The sequence below is a fragment of the Piliocolobus tephrosceles genome, chromosome 16 (genome assembly GCF_002776525.5).
Source record: "Piliocolobus tephrosceles isolate RC106 chromosome 16, ASM277652v3, whole genome shotgun sequence".
Lineage (NCBI taxonomy): Eukaryota > Metazoa > Chordata > Mammalia > Primates > Cercopithecidae > Piliocolobus > Piliocolobus tephrosceles.
In genome coordinates, this window is record NC_045449.1 from 22,833,235 (window position 1) to 22,846,844 (window position 13,610).

Here is a 13,610-nt window from a genome sequence, read left to right on the forward strand (position 1 = left end):
GGTATGAGCCACTACGGGTTACTTGAACACAAGCACTGCAATACCTCAATGGTCAATTTGATAACCAAGATGGCTACTAAGTGACTGATACGAGGGGAATGGGAACAGAGTGGAGTCTGAAGAGCAAATTGCCTTTAAGGTTTATGTTGTGAACAAAATGGCCTCTCTCCTCAGGTGACCTAAGGTTTCCCAGGCAATGGCTTTTTTTTTTTCTCCCGTGGAAAAAAAGCAGCAGCTAATTCTGAGTCCTCCCTCCTAAGCCCCTGGTAGAGTGTTCTCTCCATGGAGACAGGCTCCCCCCTCTGAGCAGGACAAACAGCACTGAACACCCCTGCCTTCCTCTGGCTGTCGGTTCTGGGATCCCGGGCAAGGCTGACCTGAGGCTCAGAGGACGCCAGAACTGTGTGCCCTCACAATGCCCAGCCGCCCATGCTGTTTATCCCCTGCTCCCCACCCAAGGACCTCCACATCTCTTCCTGTGTCTCCTTCCAACCTGCTCCTCCTCCTCCCCAGCCAAACCCCTCCATTGTCACCTCCCCCAGTAACTGGCACTGGGCTGAGGACTCAGCTTCCCCACAGCCCTCTCCAGCACAGGCTATTCACGTTCTCACACTCTTCAAGGTCAGGATCAGCAGCCTCCCGGCTCCTCGAGGCCATGTCCACACAGTTTCCCCTCCACTGTCATTCCATGCTCACCTTCCTTCTAGTTACTCCCCCGTGTGCAGTGGCATTTTCGCCACCATCACCCTGGATGGCCTTCCCTTGACGTCATCTCCAAAGACCTTACCCTCCACTCCATTTCAGTCGCACACTCCCACGGGCAGAACCTCTACCTGACCCCAGGAATTCAGGTATTGCACGCCCTCCTCATAAGCTCCCACCCTTCCAGCCCAGTGACTCCCATCATGCTGGCACGTGTTTCTCAGCAGGTCTCAAACCCATTCATTCCTCCACTGTCTTATAGCCCCCTTTGGCCTCACCTCTCCCTCTCCCCCGCCTAGCTTGAACTGAAACCTCCAGCACCTCAATCACTGTTGTTCAACTCTTCAAAACCACCTTTCGTCTTTCTGAACCCAAACTCTGTAGGGGTCCAGCAGCCTTCTTTCGGGTAGGCCCCCGCACTAGAGAAATGCAAAGCACACAGCCTGAGAGACTGGGGCCTCTGGGTCAGCGGCTCTCCCACCTCAGCTGGGTCTTCAACACTGCCACAATCCCTCTGTCCTAGCCCATAGCGTCCCAAGGGAAGGGGCAGCTGGGTGGAGCGCAGAGCACCCACCTAACCCACCCCAATCCTTCCATTCCCTCCGCCTCCTTCAGGGCTTTGAGCCGCATTTCCTGCTCTTCTCGAGTAGGGGCAACCTCTCCCATTGTCCAAACTAAACTAGCTCAAGTCTTTCTCACCTGAGAAATAAACTCTCGAGTGCCTCTCTCCAGCTACTGCCCCATGTCTCCTCCCCTTCGTGACCAGCTGTCTACACTTCCTGCCTCCATTTCCCCACTTTGTCACTCCCTGGCTCCTGCCCCCACGACACAGCTGTTCCTCACAGGGCCACAGGTGGGCATCACTCAAGTGTTGACACGGCTGCCCCTCCCTGTGACATCGTCTCCTGCTAGTCCGCTCCTATCTTAGGTCCCTCCTCCCATGACCCGAGGCTGGAGCTCCCCCAGGATCTCTCCCAGGCCCTCTGCTCGCCATCAAAGGCGGATGCCTCACAAGCCTACCTCTCCAGACAGGCTCACCCAACTGCCTCCTCCAACCAACGCTGCTGCCCACTCAAGGTCCACGTAGTCCAAGCTGCATTCCTTCCTCGCACTCCCTTGCCCTGTGTCACCTCTTAGCAAATGGTAGCCTCGGCGATCCTGCCCCGAGACAGGCCTACGCCCAGCGTGGAGTTGAACATCAGTATTTGCTGAACGAGTGAACGAATCCTTGACCTTTCCTCATGCTCCACAGCCGGTGAGGATTCCTGTCCATTTTAATGCCTCCTACGTCCCTCGAGTCCTCCCCTCTGCTTATTTGTTCACCGCGGCCGGCTGCCTCCCCAGACCTGCAACTGCGGCTGGGCCGGGAACCTGCGCCGCGGCGCTCGTGCCCCTCTCTGCGACCCCCGCTCGGTGACGCCCGCACTGCACTGGGGCACCGCGGCCCAGCACAGGCGCTGGTCACTAGTACACGAACAGAGCGAACGAACGAAGCCACGAGGGAAGGGAGCACCGCCGGCAGCCGCCCGGAGACCAGGATACCACCCGGCCATCACGGAAACGCAGGGCCCGCCCTCGTATCCGCGATCTGTACTGAGTAGCCGCGCGCCGAAAGACGTGACTAAGCTACGCCCACGCGGCGCTCCCGGCGGCCAATGGAAACGGCTTACGAGGCGCCTTCCGCACGCGCTATACTTATACGGACCAATGGATGCGCCCTGCTGGGAATGCCGCCCCCTGTACGCGAGCCTCCTCTTCTCCCCAGCCAATGGGAGCGGCATGCATAGCCCCCGAGGGGGCGGGGCGGCGACCAAGGCGAGTGGGTCCGGGAAGGCGCGCGGACTTGGCACGTCTTCTCACATCGGCGGTCCAGGCCCCACCGACAGACGATGGGGGTTCCGGCAACCAGGCGCTGCGTGGAGTGGCTGCTGGGCCTCTACTTTCTCAGCCACATCCCCATCACCCTGTTCATGGACCTGCAGGCGGTGCTGCCGCGCGAGCTTTACCCAGTCGAGGTGAGGGGCGCCCGTCTTATCCTGGCCCTCCGAGGCTTTCCCGCGCCCTGCGTCCACAGGGCCTCCACCTCCTCCGCGCTCGCGCACCCTGGGTTCCAGTTCTGCCGCCTCCCTTGGGTCCTGCCCATGCCTCCCCAGCTCCTAACCCTAAAAACTTTAGCTCTGTGTTTTCCTCGGGCTTTGTCTCTATCCCAGACCCTTCTCCCAAGCGGCAGGGGCGAACGCTTTGTTTCCTTTAAAGTCACTTCTTCCCTGAGTTTAAGGTTTCCCGCGATTCCACCTCTGGCCGGTTGTCAGTGACTGAGGGAAGTAGTCTGGATGAAGTGGTGTCTGAAGTCACAGGTTTGCTTTAAGCTTTTTTTTTTGGAAGGGCTTTAAAATACCAGTCTGATCCCAGAGAAAAAGTCCAAGTGGAAATATACCTGTCTGAAGGTTTAGGGCCTTAGTTGGTGCAGCTGGGGGGTTCACAGATCGTCACTGCTTCAAGGTCAGGTTCCAGCAACTTCCAGAGCTCGAGAGTAAATTGCCATCTTTTCAGATTGGCTCTTCAATATTGGGTTCGAGTAACAATGATCTCCCGAGTAAAAACAAGGTGAAAATCCCGATTTCGTGGTTGGAGAGCATTCTTTTAATCCCAAACTCTGCTTTATTGCTTTGTTTTTTTCTTCGAAGCTACAGTTTTAGTTTCCCGGTTCGTTGGGTTTTTTTCTCGTGTCTGGACCCTGTCACCTTCTTCCATGGATTCCTGTCCTCAGTTCTGTTTCTCCAACTTATCTAGAACTGTAGGCAGGACTGACTGGTCTACCTGAAGATTTTATTTGTGTTTCTCCTTAAATGCTTTTTCTCTGCCGAGGAGAGGTTTTACCTGAGGGTCATGAGCTCCCACAAATGGGTGCAAAATTTTTTTTTGTTTCCTGGAAGGAGAATATAGCTCCCATCGACTTTTCAAGGGACCTAACTCTCCCAAAAAGGCCACGGCTCAAGAATGTTCCACCACTCCCGTAAGTCACTCTCTTGTTTGCTTCTAGAACCAAACACAACGGGAAGACCTCTGGCCTCCTTTTGCGTGGGAAAAGCGTAGGTAGTATGAGGCAAGGTGCGGTCTGGGGACTTGGTTCTTCCAAGAACTGGTGGTGACTTGGGCGGGTCAGGGCTCTGTATCCTCAGCTGTTGAGAGAGTTGAGTTAAATTATAAGCTCAAACGTATACAGGGTGGGTTCGTTTTCATATTGCTGTTGTAGTTACCACAAATATAGTTTACAGTTCTGGAGGCCAGAAGTTCACAATGAAATCTTAACAGTGCTCAAATCAAGGCAGGGCTCACTCCTTCGGAGGGCTCCAGGGGAGAATTTGGTTCTTGCCTCTTCCATTTTCTGGTGGCTGCCAATGTTCCTTGGCTTGTGTTCACATCACTTCAATCTCTGCTTCAGGTCATCACATTGCCACCCTTTCTGTAGTCAGAGCTCCCTCTGCTTCGCTTTTATAAAGACACTTGTCATACATTCAGGGCGCACCAGATAACCCAGAAAATCTCCCATCTCAAAATCCTTAATTACATCTGCAAAGTCCCTTTTGCCAAATAGAGTAACAGTCACAGGTTTCAGGGATTAGGATGTGTTTCTCTTTGGGGGTCATTATTCAGCCTACTACAGGGCCAGATAGTACAGACTCTTCCTGAAAACCGAAGAGGTCATCGCAGCTCTGCAGTAACCATTAATTGCCCTAAAGAAAGGAAAATCTACTACAGTGTTGGCCTATCTGTGGTTTTTGAAACCTGTGTGGCCAGCAATACTCAGGCAGGCTGCCTGTCTCTGGTGTTTTAGGACCTTTTATTTATTTATTTATTTTTATTATTATTATTTTTTTTTTGAGATGGAGTCTCGCTCTGTGGCCGGGGCTGGAGTGCAGTGGCCGGATCTCAGCTCACTGCAAGCTCCGCCTCCCGGGTTCACGCCATTCTCCTGCCTCAGCCTCCCCAGTAGCTGGGACTACAGGTGCCTGCCACCTCGCCCGGCTAGTTTTTTGTATTTTTTAGTAGAGACGGGGTTTCACCATGTTAGCCAGGATGGTCTAGATCTCCTGACCTCGTGATCCGCCCGCCTCGGCCTCCCAAAGTGCTGGGATTACAGGCTTGAGCCACCGCGCCCAGCCAGGACCTTTTAATACTTCATAATTAGCCTGCTACTCCATGTAGCCATTCCAGACTTCACAGCTGTTGGTTTCTTTATCCTTCCTGGATGTGCCATTCCCACAAGCCCATCTTGCTCACCCCTAACAAAATACACTTAAAAGGTTCTCAGCATCATATCATAAAGATCCCATTTAAATGTTTAAATTTGATAAAATTTCCTCAGTCTTTTTTTTAGAAACAGGGTCCTTTGTCACCCAGGCTTGCAGTGCTGTGATGCAGTCATGGCTTACCACAGCCTTGAACTCCTGAGCACAAGAGATCCTTCCACCTGTCTCCTGAGTAGCTAGGACCATAGGTGCACACCTGGCTAATTTTTTATTTTTTGTAGAGATGATGTCTTACTATGTTACCCAGGCTGGTCTTCTGGGCTCAGGCCATCCTCCTGCCTCAGCCTCCCAAAGTGCTGAGATTACAGGCGTGACTGACCATTCCCAGCATCAGCTTTATTTTTTTAATCCTGACTTACTGCAGAAGGCCCAAGGGCCAGTGCAGGCAGCATCTGGCCAGAACGTTTGTATGTGTGTGTGTCTGATGTGATGTTAGGCATTAGCACAGGGGCATCCTGGTTGTGTGTGTATCTGTGTGTGTGATGATGTTTGAAGGCATTAACACGGGGGCATCCTGGCATGGAAGGTCTGTGCCTCCATTCTTGTTGCTTTGGTGTAGGAAATGCTGATTTTGTTACTTCTCTATGGGGCAAATAATAATAAAAGTCTTGAATTATTCTCACATTCTCTTTGAAAAATGCCAAAATTTAACATCTGTTGTTTTCTTCCCGAAGTAGAAGGAATTTTTCCCTAGAGCTAAAAGCCTGTAGGAGATCACCTAGTGGTTGGGCTGGAATTTGCAAAATAAATTTTTTTTCTTGGATTGCACCAAATCACTGCTTGGAAAAACTCATTTTTTAAAATTTTTCTTTTTCTTTCTTTTTTTTTTTTTTTTCCTGAGACAGTCTTTGTCGCCCAGGCTGGAAAGCAGTGGTGCGATCTCAGCTTACTGCAACCTCTGCTTCTCGGGTTCAAGCAATTCTCCTGCCTCAGCCTCCCGAGTAGCTGGGATTACATGTGCATGCCACCATGCCCGGCTAATTTTCATATTTTTTTAGAGACAGCATTTCACCATGTTGGCCAGGCTGGTCTCAAACTCCTGACCTCAGGCGATCTGCCTGCCTCGGCCTCCCAAAGTGCTGGGATTACAGGTGTGAGCCACCGTGCCCAGCCTGGAAAAACTCTTATTTTATTATGAAACAGTAAGAATCTAGTTTGGATAAGAAAATGGAAAGGAGAGGAGGGGAAGCATTTTGTAGTATCATTTGCAGATGGATAACATTGCTTCTGGTAAAAATAAGGAAAAACAAGTGAGCATCTGGCTCTGAAATCAGTCTGTATTCCCATTCTAACTTACAGAAGTACAAGATTGGTGAGTGGGAACCCCTGCTTTAGAGAGCCATGTGTGCAGGCCAGGTGCATCTTTTAATGGATAACAAGGATGAGTTGAGTCAAATGTGAGTCAGGTATAAATGTAAACAGTTTCATTACCTTTCGTGGGGAGGTCATAGCTAATAATTTTTAATGACCAGTTGTGAGCTGTGATTTTAATGGGATTAAACTTGAATATCTCCAAATATGTATTAATTATATTCAATTAAGTAATCATTATGTGCTATTATTTTAAAGACTACATATATTAAGTCACTATCTTACCAATAGTGAAGTAGGCACTATTACTGGCTCTGTTTTATTGATGGGGATACAAGTGTAGGGAGATTAAAGGCCTTGCCTAAAGCCAGGCACTCTGCCCCAGGTCCTACCCGCCTCACCCGTCTGCCAGGTGCCTGGGCTTTCTACTCTCCTACTCACAATTAGTCCCAGCCTCATTCTGGCATCAGGTGGCAGGTATATGACTGTGTAAGATGGTTGGTTACGATTATGATAATTCATTATTACGATATCTGGGTGATAAGGTTTTTTTAAATTTCGCTGATCTCATCTTGTAGGCCTTAGAAATTAAAGTGCTGTACAGGTCTGCCTCAATTTACGAAATAGTTGGATCAGAGAGGTTGTATGCAAATTGAATAGAAAATGAGGTTCAAATAGCCAGAATGCCTTTTTTTTTTTTTTTTTTTTTTGAGATGGGGTCTCGCTCTGTCACCCAGGCTGACGTACAGTGGCTCTATCTCAGCTCACTGCAACCTCCACCTCCTGGGTTCAAGCGACTCTCCTGCTTCAGCCTCCAGAGTAGCTAGGATTATAGGCGTGAGCCACCACACCCAGCTAATTTTTGTATTTTTAGTAGAGATGGGGTTTCACCATGTTGGCCAGGCTGGCCTCCAACTCCTGACCTCAGGCAATCCACCTGCCTTGACCTCCCAAAGTGCTGGGACTATAGGCATGAGCCACCGGGCCTGACCCAGAATGCCTCTTACATTTTACAGTCAGGCCGGGTGCAGTGACTCACACCTGTAATCCCAGTACTTTGGGAGGGTGAAGCAAGAGGATCACTTGAGCCCAGGAGTTCGAAACCAGCCTGGGCAATGTGGCGAAACCCCATCTCTACAGAAAATTAGCTGAGCTTGGTGGTGCATACCTGTAGTCCCAGCTACTGGGGAAGCTGAGGTGAGAGAATCATCTGAGCCTGGGATGTTGAGGCTGCAGTGGGCCGAGATCAAATCACCATACTCCACCAGCCTGGGCAACAGAGACTGTCTCAAAAATAGTAATTTTACAGTCAATCTTTTAAAGCAGGTAGTTTCATCCAGTATCAGTATTTTTAAAAATCTAAAAAGCAAAAAAGGGATCTTAAGAAAACATCTAGTCCAAGTTGCTTATTTTATAGATGAGGAAATAGAACCCTGGAGAGGGACAGTGACTTAGCCTTTGTGTTTCCTATCAATTCAATCCTATTCAAACCACATTCCCATCCAGAAAAGTGCTTATGAATTTCAGTTTCAAATTCAGTACAAATTTGGAGATCCTTTGGTCAATAAATTGGTTATCTAGTCAGAGCCTTTCTGAAATTAAAAATATGCTAACAGGATATTTGTTTCTGGATGTTTGCTTAAAGTGCTCTTGCAGCAGTGGGGCTTCTATTTCACAATAGTTAGCCTTTATCTTTTGATTAAAAATTAACAGGAAAAATATTCTCGGATTTTCCATTGTGAGATAAATTCTTACCCTGGAGTTGCCTTTATTAATCATAATATCAAGACTGATTTGTCTTTGAAGGCCTCTGTGTCAGGACAATGCCACATCTAGGAGGTAAAATGTGATGTGACAGACGTTTAGTAGTCCACATAGAGCCAAGAGCACTAGGCTTTGGGCTCCTATAAAAGCCCAAGATGGGCAGCCTTAAACTCTGCTTCTTTTCTCTGCCTGTAGCCAGGTCGGCATGGATCCACATCCTTTTTATTTGACAGGGTAATTAGAAGCGTGGGGCCCAAGCTAGAACTGAGATGCTAAAGCCCTGCATAACCAAGAAGCTACTAGGTAGTTTGTAGTTTGGGGCAGAGTTTGTTCTTCCACTAAAATTCTGTCTCCTAAAAACCAAAAATTAGAATTAGGCGAGTTAAGAATGATAAGGAACTTGTTTGCCATATTGGAATTAAAGTGTCCAAAATTACATCACCACGGAGGTTAGATTTACTTCCTCTTTCACTCCCACCCCCACCCCCAGAAAAGAAGAGGGAAATTCATTTCTGCATTTGAGGGAATCTGGCCTTTGGAGCTTGGTGTGTGGTTGCCATTGCAAAAGGGAAAGTGTCAGGATGGTTTTCACGTTTGTTTTTTTAAACAAAGAATGATATTGTTGGCAGAAATGTCACATTTGTTCATTCAGCGAACACCCTGAGTGCCTACTAAGTGCCAGATACTTATTGTTGCTCCTGACAGTGGCCAACACATCTGGATGTGTTATCTTGGAATTATGAACAGATGCTGGGTAGCACAAAGAAGGGGCTGGAACAGTTGAGAAAACTTCACAGAGAAGGGAACATTTAAGTTAGGGATAGTAAGTTTTTATTAAATGACCATCTAGGCTGTGTCACAAAAGCCAGCTGGACATGCCATCTGCTGCTGGGGTTGGGGTTGCTAATTAATGACAGGCTCCTCCAGTGTATTTTTAAATGAGCTAGAACCAAGCCTGTTGAGGCCAGGTGGCTGTAATTCATCATGATCTTTTTTTTTCAGTTTAGAAACCTGCTGAAGTGGTATGCTAAGGAGTTCAAAGACCCGCTGCTGCAGGAGCCCCCAGCCTGGTTTAAGTCCTTTCTGTTTTGCGAGCTTGTGTTTCAGCTGCCTTTCTTTCCCATTGCAACGTATGCCTTCCTCAAAGGTTGGTAAATGGTGGGAAAATCGCATTTTTACCCAGAAATCAGGTCCCAGAAATCTTTTGGGAAAGTATCTCCAAAGGGAAGGGGATGGTCCCATAGTTTGTGGGAGGATGCCATAGGATCTGGGGGAAATAACCAGGGTAGATCTTGTAAAGGGACATTAGTGTGGCTCAGGTTCATGTCTGTGGTCAGTGGGGCTGCACGGCTGCCTCAGTCGTCTAGAAATCCCTTGCATACGCCTGAAACCTGAGACCACTTAAACCATGAGCTTGTTCCCTTTTGTTTTGTTCCCCAACAGAATTAATTTCTCTTTTTGTTGGCTTTTATTTCTCTGCGTTGGATAGTATCATACTGACTTATAAGCTGTAGCATCAGGCTAATCCCTAACGTGCTTCTCATTTTAAAATTATTCTTAGTGTTCTCATAATCAATGCTTTTTTAAAAGGTGACCATACACGTGTACTTGATAACGAAGCTAGAACCGCTGAAAATGCTTGTTTCCCATTGGCATCCCCTGGGGTCACTGAATCTGCCTCCTGATCCTCTCACCTATATATATTTACTGAACAAACAGATGCCATGGGGCAGGGATTTCCCTCCCCTTGGATTTTATCCCACACAGGTTTTAACAGGTAATGGCAGTTTTATTGCCCTAGAGTTTTGCTGAGTTATGTTCTGAGTTATAGTCTTGGTTCTTCGGCGAGCTGTCACATAAATCTGCATGTTGGGCAGTGTGGCACATCCAGGTTTCCGGTTCTGAGTTTCCACTGGGAAAGGGGAGTAGAAGAAAGCAGGCAGGCAGAGACAGTGGGAAGGTCATGGACACCTCTGAGTCATCAACAGACCTAACCATTTTTCTTTTCCCCTGACTGCCTCAGGAAGCTGCAAGTGGATTCGAACTCCTGCAATCATCTACTCCGTTCACACCATGACGACCTTAATTCCAATACTCTCCACATTTCTGTTTGAGGATTTCTCCAAAGCCAGTGGTTTCAAGGGGCAAAGACCTGAGACTTTGCATGAACGGTTAACGCTTATATCTGTCTATGCCCCCTACTTACTCATCCCGTTCATACTTTTAATTTTCATGTTGCGGAGCCCCTACTACAAGTATGAGGAGAAAAGAAAAAAAAAATGAAGGAAACAACCACTGGCTCAGGGTAGAGATGCCTACAGGGTGGTTGCTTGTTGGATACAATACAAGGAACACTGCTCAGAATCCACATCTTCAGCAGCATTTGAAACACTGGCAGCAATGCACAAGAGCAAGATGGTGTCAGGAACCACGTCAAACCCTCACCTTCTTTTATTTTTTTTTTTTTTAAAGTCTCACTCTGTTGCCCAGGCTGGAGTAAAGGGCAGTGGCATGATCTCAGCTCACTGCAACCTCTGCCTCCGGGGCTCAAGCTATCTTCCTCAGCCTCCCAAGTAGCTGGAACTGCAGGCGTATACCAACATGTATGGCTTTTTTTTTTTTTTTTTGTGGGGACGGGGTTTTGCCATGTTGCCCAGGTTGGTCTCGAACACCTAGGCTCAAGTGATCGGCCCACCTCAGTCTCCCTAAGTGCTGGGATTACAGACGTCAACCACTGGGCCCAGCCCAAACCTTCACCTTCTAAGGGCACTGGGATGAACAGACCGATCAGCTTGAGAGTGGGCAAAGGGGTGTGGGCTAGGTTATAAGGAAGTAGTACCAAATACCTGTGTGCCTGAGTTCCACTGCAAGATTACTAAAAGCAGGACCAGACCAGAAACTGCTAAAGAACATGGCCTGTTTGACATGTTCATAAGTCACCTGACCTACAGCATATATGCTTATGACTAAACCCTCCACACCTGATTCTCAAGAGTGTTATCACCTGTCAGCAAAATGAACAGTACATTTTGGGCCATTTTAAATGTGAAATTTTGCCTCTTTAACGTTAATTCAAAACTATATCAATGTTTTCTTGTCCCCACCTCTAACCTAAGGAAAAAAGAAAAAATACTATATAAAGAAGTTTAAACTTAGTTTTCCTTAAGGGTCAGCCCAACAATGACTTTCAGTCAGAAATGGATTAAACTGGAAAATGTTTTTGTTGCTGTTGTAAACAGATCATCCTGTAAGGTTTTTGTTTGTTTGTTTTTAAGTTACTTTATTAGTCTTCCACATTTCTAGAAGCCACCTGACACAGGTTCCTGTATCTGAAGTCTAGCATCTCAAGGCTGATCTGGAAGTGTGCTAGTATGCTTCCTAGTGGATAACTTAGTCCTTTAATACACTTCAGTGGTTCCCATCTTGTTCTCAGAAGGGAAGGTGGCTACAGCCAGGCATAACATCCACTGTGTGCATAGAGGGTCCTTCACGTTGATGCTTGGCATTCCATCAGCTTTCTCTAAGTCTTTGCTCAAGTCCAACCTTAAAATGATGTTAGACAGCAGGTCCCGGTCAGTTCCCTCTATTTTCACCCATTTTGCTCACAAGCCATATTGGTCTGAGTAGTGGTACTGTCTGACTCACATGTGTGATCCAAATAAAGGTAGCTGCTGACCACTGCCTGGTTTGTTTTGTGGACGGGGGATAGAGAATCCAGGGTTCTCTCACGAGAGGTTAAACATATTTCAAGGGCAACAGGAAACAAAGGTGCATCAAGCCATTTGAAAACAAAAATGTATTATCCTTCCAAAGCTTTGTGAATTTACAAAAAAAGGATGAAAGTTTACAAACTGCTTAGTTCCAACTAAGCATAAGAGGTGAGAACGTACACTGCAGGGCCACCAGCAGCAGCTGTGCACTGATGTTTAAAACTGGCTCCCCCAGACTTGTAGTGCTGTCTTCAGGGGGCTGCGTTCCTTACATGCCACCTCTTGTGACAGGTCATTGGTCAAGCCGCTGGAATGCTACAGAGGTTTTTTTGGTTTTGAGGGGCTCTTTTTGTTTTGCCTTCCTACTATAAAAGTGAAATTTTCAGTTCATTTCTGAAAAATAAATTGGTCAATAAATTCATTTTGTTCTGCTTCTACTTTACACAAAGCTTCATATTCAACCCGATACCTGAAAAACAAAATTGTTAGAGGCCCTGAAAAAAAGATGAAGTAAACCACAGACTTAATTCTTCTAGAGAAGGATATAGAGGTTTAAATGATTTCAAGAAATGGTGTGAGTTCAGAATGAAGAAAGAAAGAGGCAAAGCCCTACCCAGAGCCACCCATGAGAAATCTCCAGCCCTAGGAAAGTCTTCTTTCAGAGAGCCAGCCAACTTCGTAGACCCTTTCATGCTCAAACTACTAGAGGTGGTTTGATGCTAAGTTTTCTATTTCCTTCCCATCAAATGTAATTTTATTTTTAAAAATCTTCAAATCAGGATGACAAGTGAGATGCTATTCCTGGGAAAACTGATGAAGAGTAAGGACAAGAAGTGATCATTCCAGAAGGAAGAGTGGAAATTCAGCTGTGTAAAGAACTTGCTTTACATCATGACTTCTTACCTTTCTAGCTGCATTTTCTTTTCTGCTATTAGTGCTTGAAGTTGCTGCTGTTGAGCTTCTCTCTGCTTTGCTATAGATTTGAGCAAGTTCCGAGCACCGATGGCCTACAGTATTGCCAGAGAAGGCCATGGCTTCATTAAAACCGTCTACAGCATCAAGTCCTCAAAGTGGGGAGGGGTCATCTGGGAGCTATGTCAGTCTCCAGAAAGGAAAAGAAAGTGGAGCCCCAAAGCTTTTGGGTTAAGTCAGAAGGATTAACCTACTGATCACAAAGTGCCTGAAGAACTTGACAGCAGCTTTGAGACATGTCTAGGAGTATTCCTAGAGCCGGGGACACAGGCACAAGAGCACATTTGGTGGTGCCATTCAGCCTTGTGCCTTTCACCAATCATACTATGTACACCTTCATTTCTTCATTTATAAAGTAAGGATAAAACCATCTACATCAGTGCTGATATGAAGATGAAAGGAGGCTAGGTGTGGTGGCTCACGCCTGCAATCAATCCTAGCACTTTGGGAGGCCAAGGTGGGCAGATCACTTGAGGTCAGGAGTTTGCCTGACCAACATGGTGAAACCCTGTCTTTACTAAAAACACACACAAAAAAACGGCTGGGTGCGGTTGCTTACACCTTAATCCCAGCATTTGGGGAGGCTGAGGCAGGCAGATCACCTAAGGTTGGGAGTTCGAGACCAGCCTGACCAACATGGAGAAACCCTGTCTCTACTAAAAATACAAAATTAGCCAGGCGTGGTGGCACATGCCTGTAATCCCAGCTACCTGGGAGGCTAAGGCAGGAGAATCACTTGAACCCCGGAGGCGGAGGTTGCAGTGAGCCAAGATCGCACCCTTGCACTCCAGCCTGGGCAACAAGAGAAAACTCCATCTCAAAAAAAAAAAAAAAAAAA

The 13,610-nt window shown here is 47.3% G+C and overlaps 2 protein-coding genes across 5 annotated transcripts in view; one reads left to right on the forward strand and one right to left on the reverse strand.

Moving 5' to 3' along the window:
• Nucleotides 1-2,447: 2,447 nt before the first annotated feature.
• On the forward strand, nucleotides 2,448-12,217 carry TMEM97 (transmembrane protein 97). Of its 2 annotated transcripts, none has more exons than XM_023183829.3 (3): nucleotides 2,448-2,717; nucleotides 9,093-9,237; nucleotides 10,114-12,217. In XM_023183829.3, exons 1-3 carry the CDS (start codon nucleotides 2,592-2,594, stop codon nucleotides 10,371-10,373), a joined length of 531 nt encoding a protein of 176 aa, XP_023039597.1. In that variant the 5' UTR covers nucleotides 2,448-2,591; the 3' UTR covers nucleotides 10,374-12,217. The 2 variants fall into 2 exon arrangements, with proteins under 2 accessions (XP_023039597.1, XP_023039596.1); XM_023183828.3 differs by having other exon boundaries at nucleotides 2,462-2,717; nucleotides 9,098-9,237.
• IFT20 (intraflagellar transport 20) overlaps nucleotides 11,870-13,610 on the reverse strand; it is an 8,456-nt gene continuing 6,715 nt past the window's right edge. For 2 of the 3 annotated variants that reach the window (XM_023183833.2, XM_023183834.2), the window contains 2 exons: nucleotides 12,704-12,807; nucleotides 11,870-12,269 (listed from right to left, as the gene is read on the reverse strand). In XM_023183833.2, the coding sequence (XP_023039601.1) occupies nucleotides 12,188-12,269; nucleotides 12,704-12,807 (186 nt within the window). In that variant the 3' untranslated portion in view covers nucleotides 11,870-12,187. The remainder of the gene's footprint in view (nucleotides 12,270-12,703; nucleotides 12,808-13,610) is intronic. The other variant, XM_023183832.2, reaches the window with a different exon arrangement.

What these genes read in the sequence shown, in the direction of transcription:
- TMEM97 (XM_023183828.3), top strand. Translation starts at nt 2,482, where the DNA reads ATGCATAGCCCCCGAGGGGGCGGGGCGGCGACCAAGGCGAGTGGGTCC. An exon ending in GCGAGCTTTACCCAGTCGAG is followed by an intron (nt 2,718 to 9,097) that starts GTGAGGGGCGCC and finishes TTTTCAGTTTAG; the next exon opens with AAACCTGCTGAAGTGGTATG. An exon ending in AACGTATGCCTTCCTCAAAG is followed by an intron (nt 9,238 to 10,113) that starts GTTGGTAAATGG and finishes TGACTGCCTCAG; the next exon opens with GAAGCTGCAAGTGGATTCGA.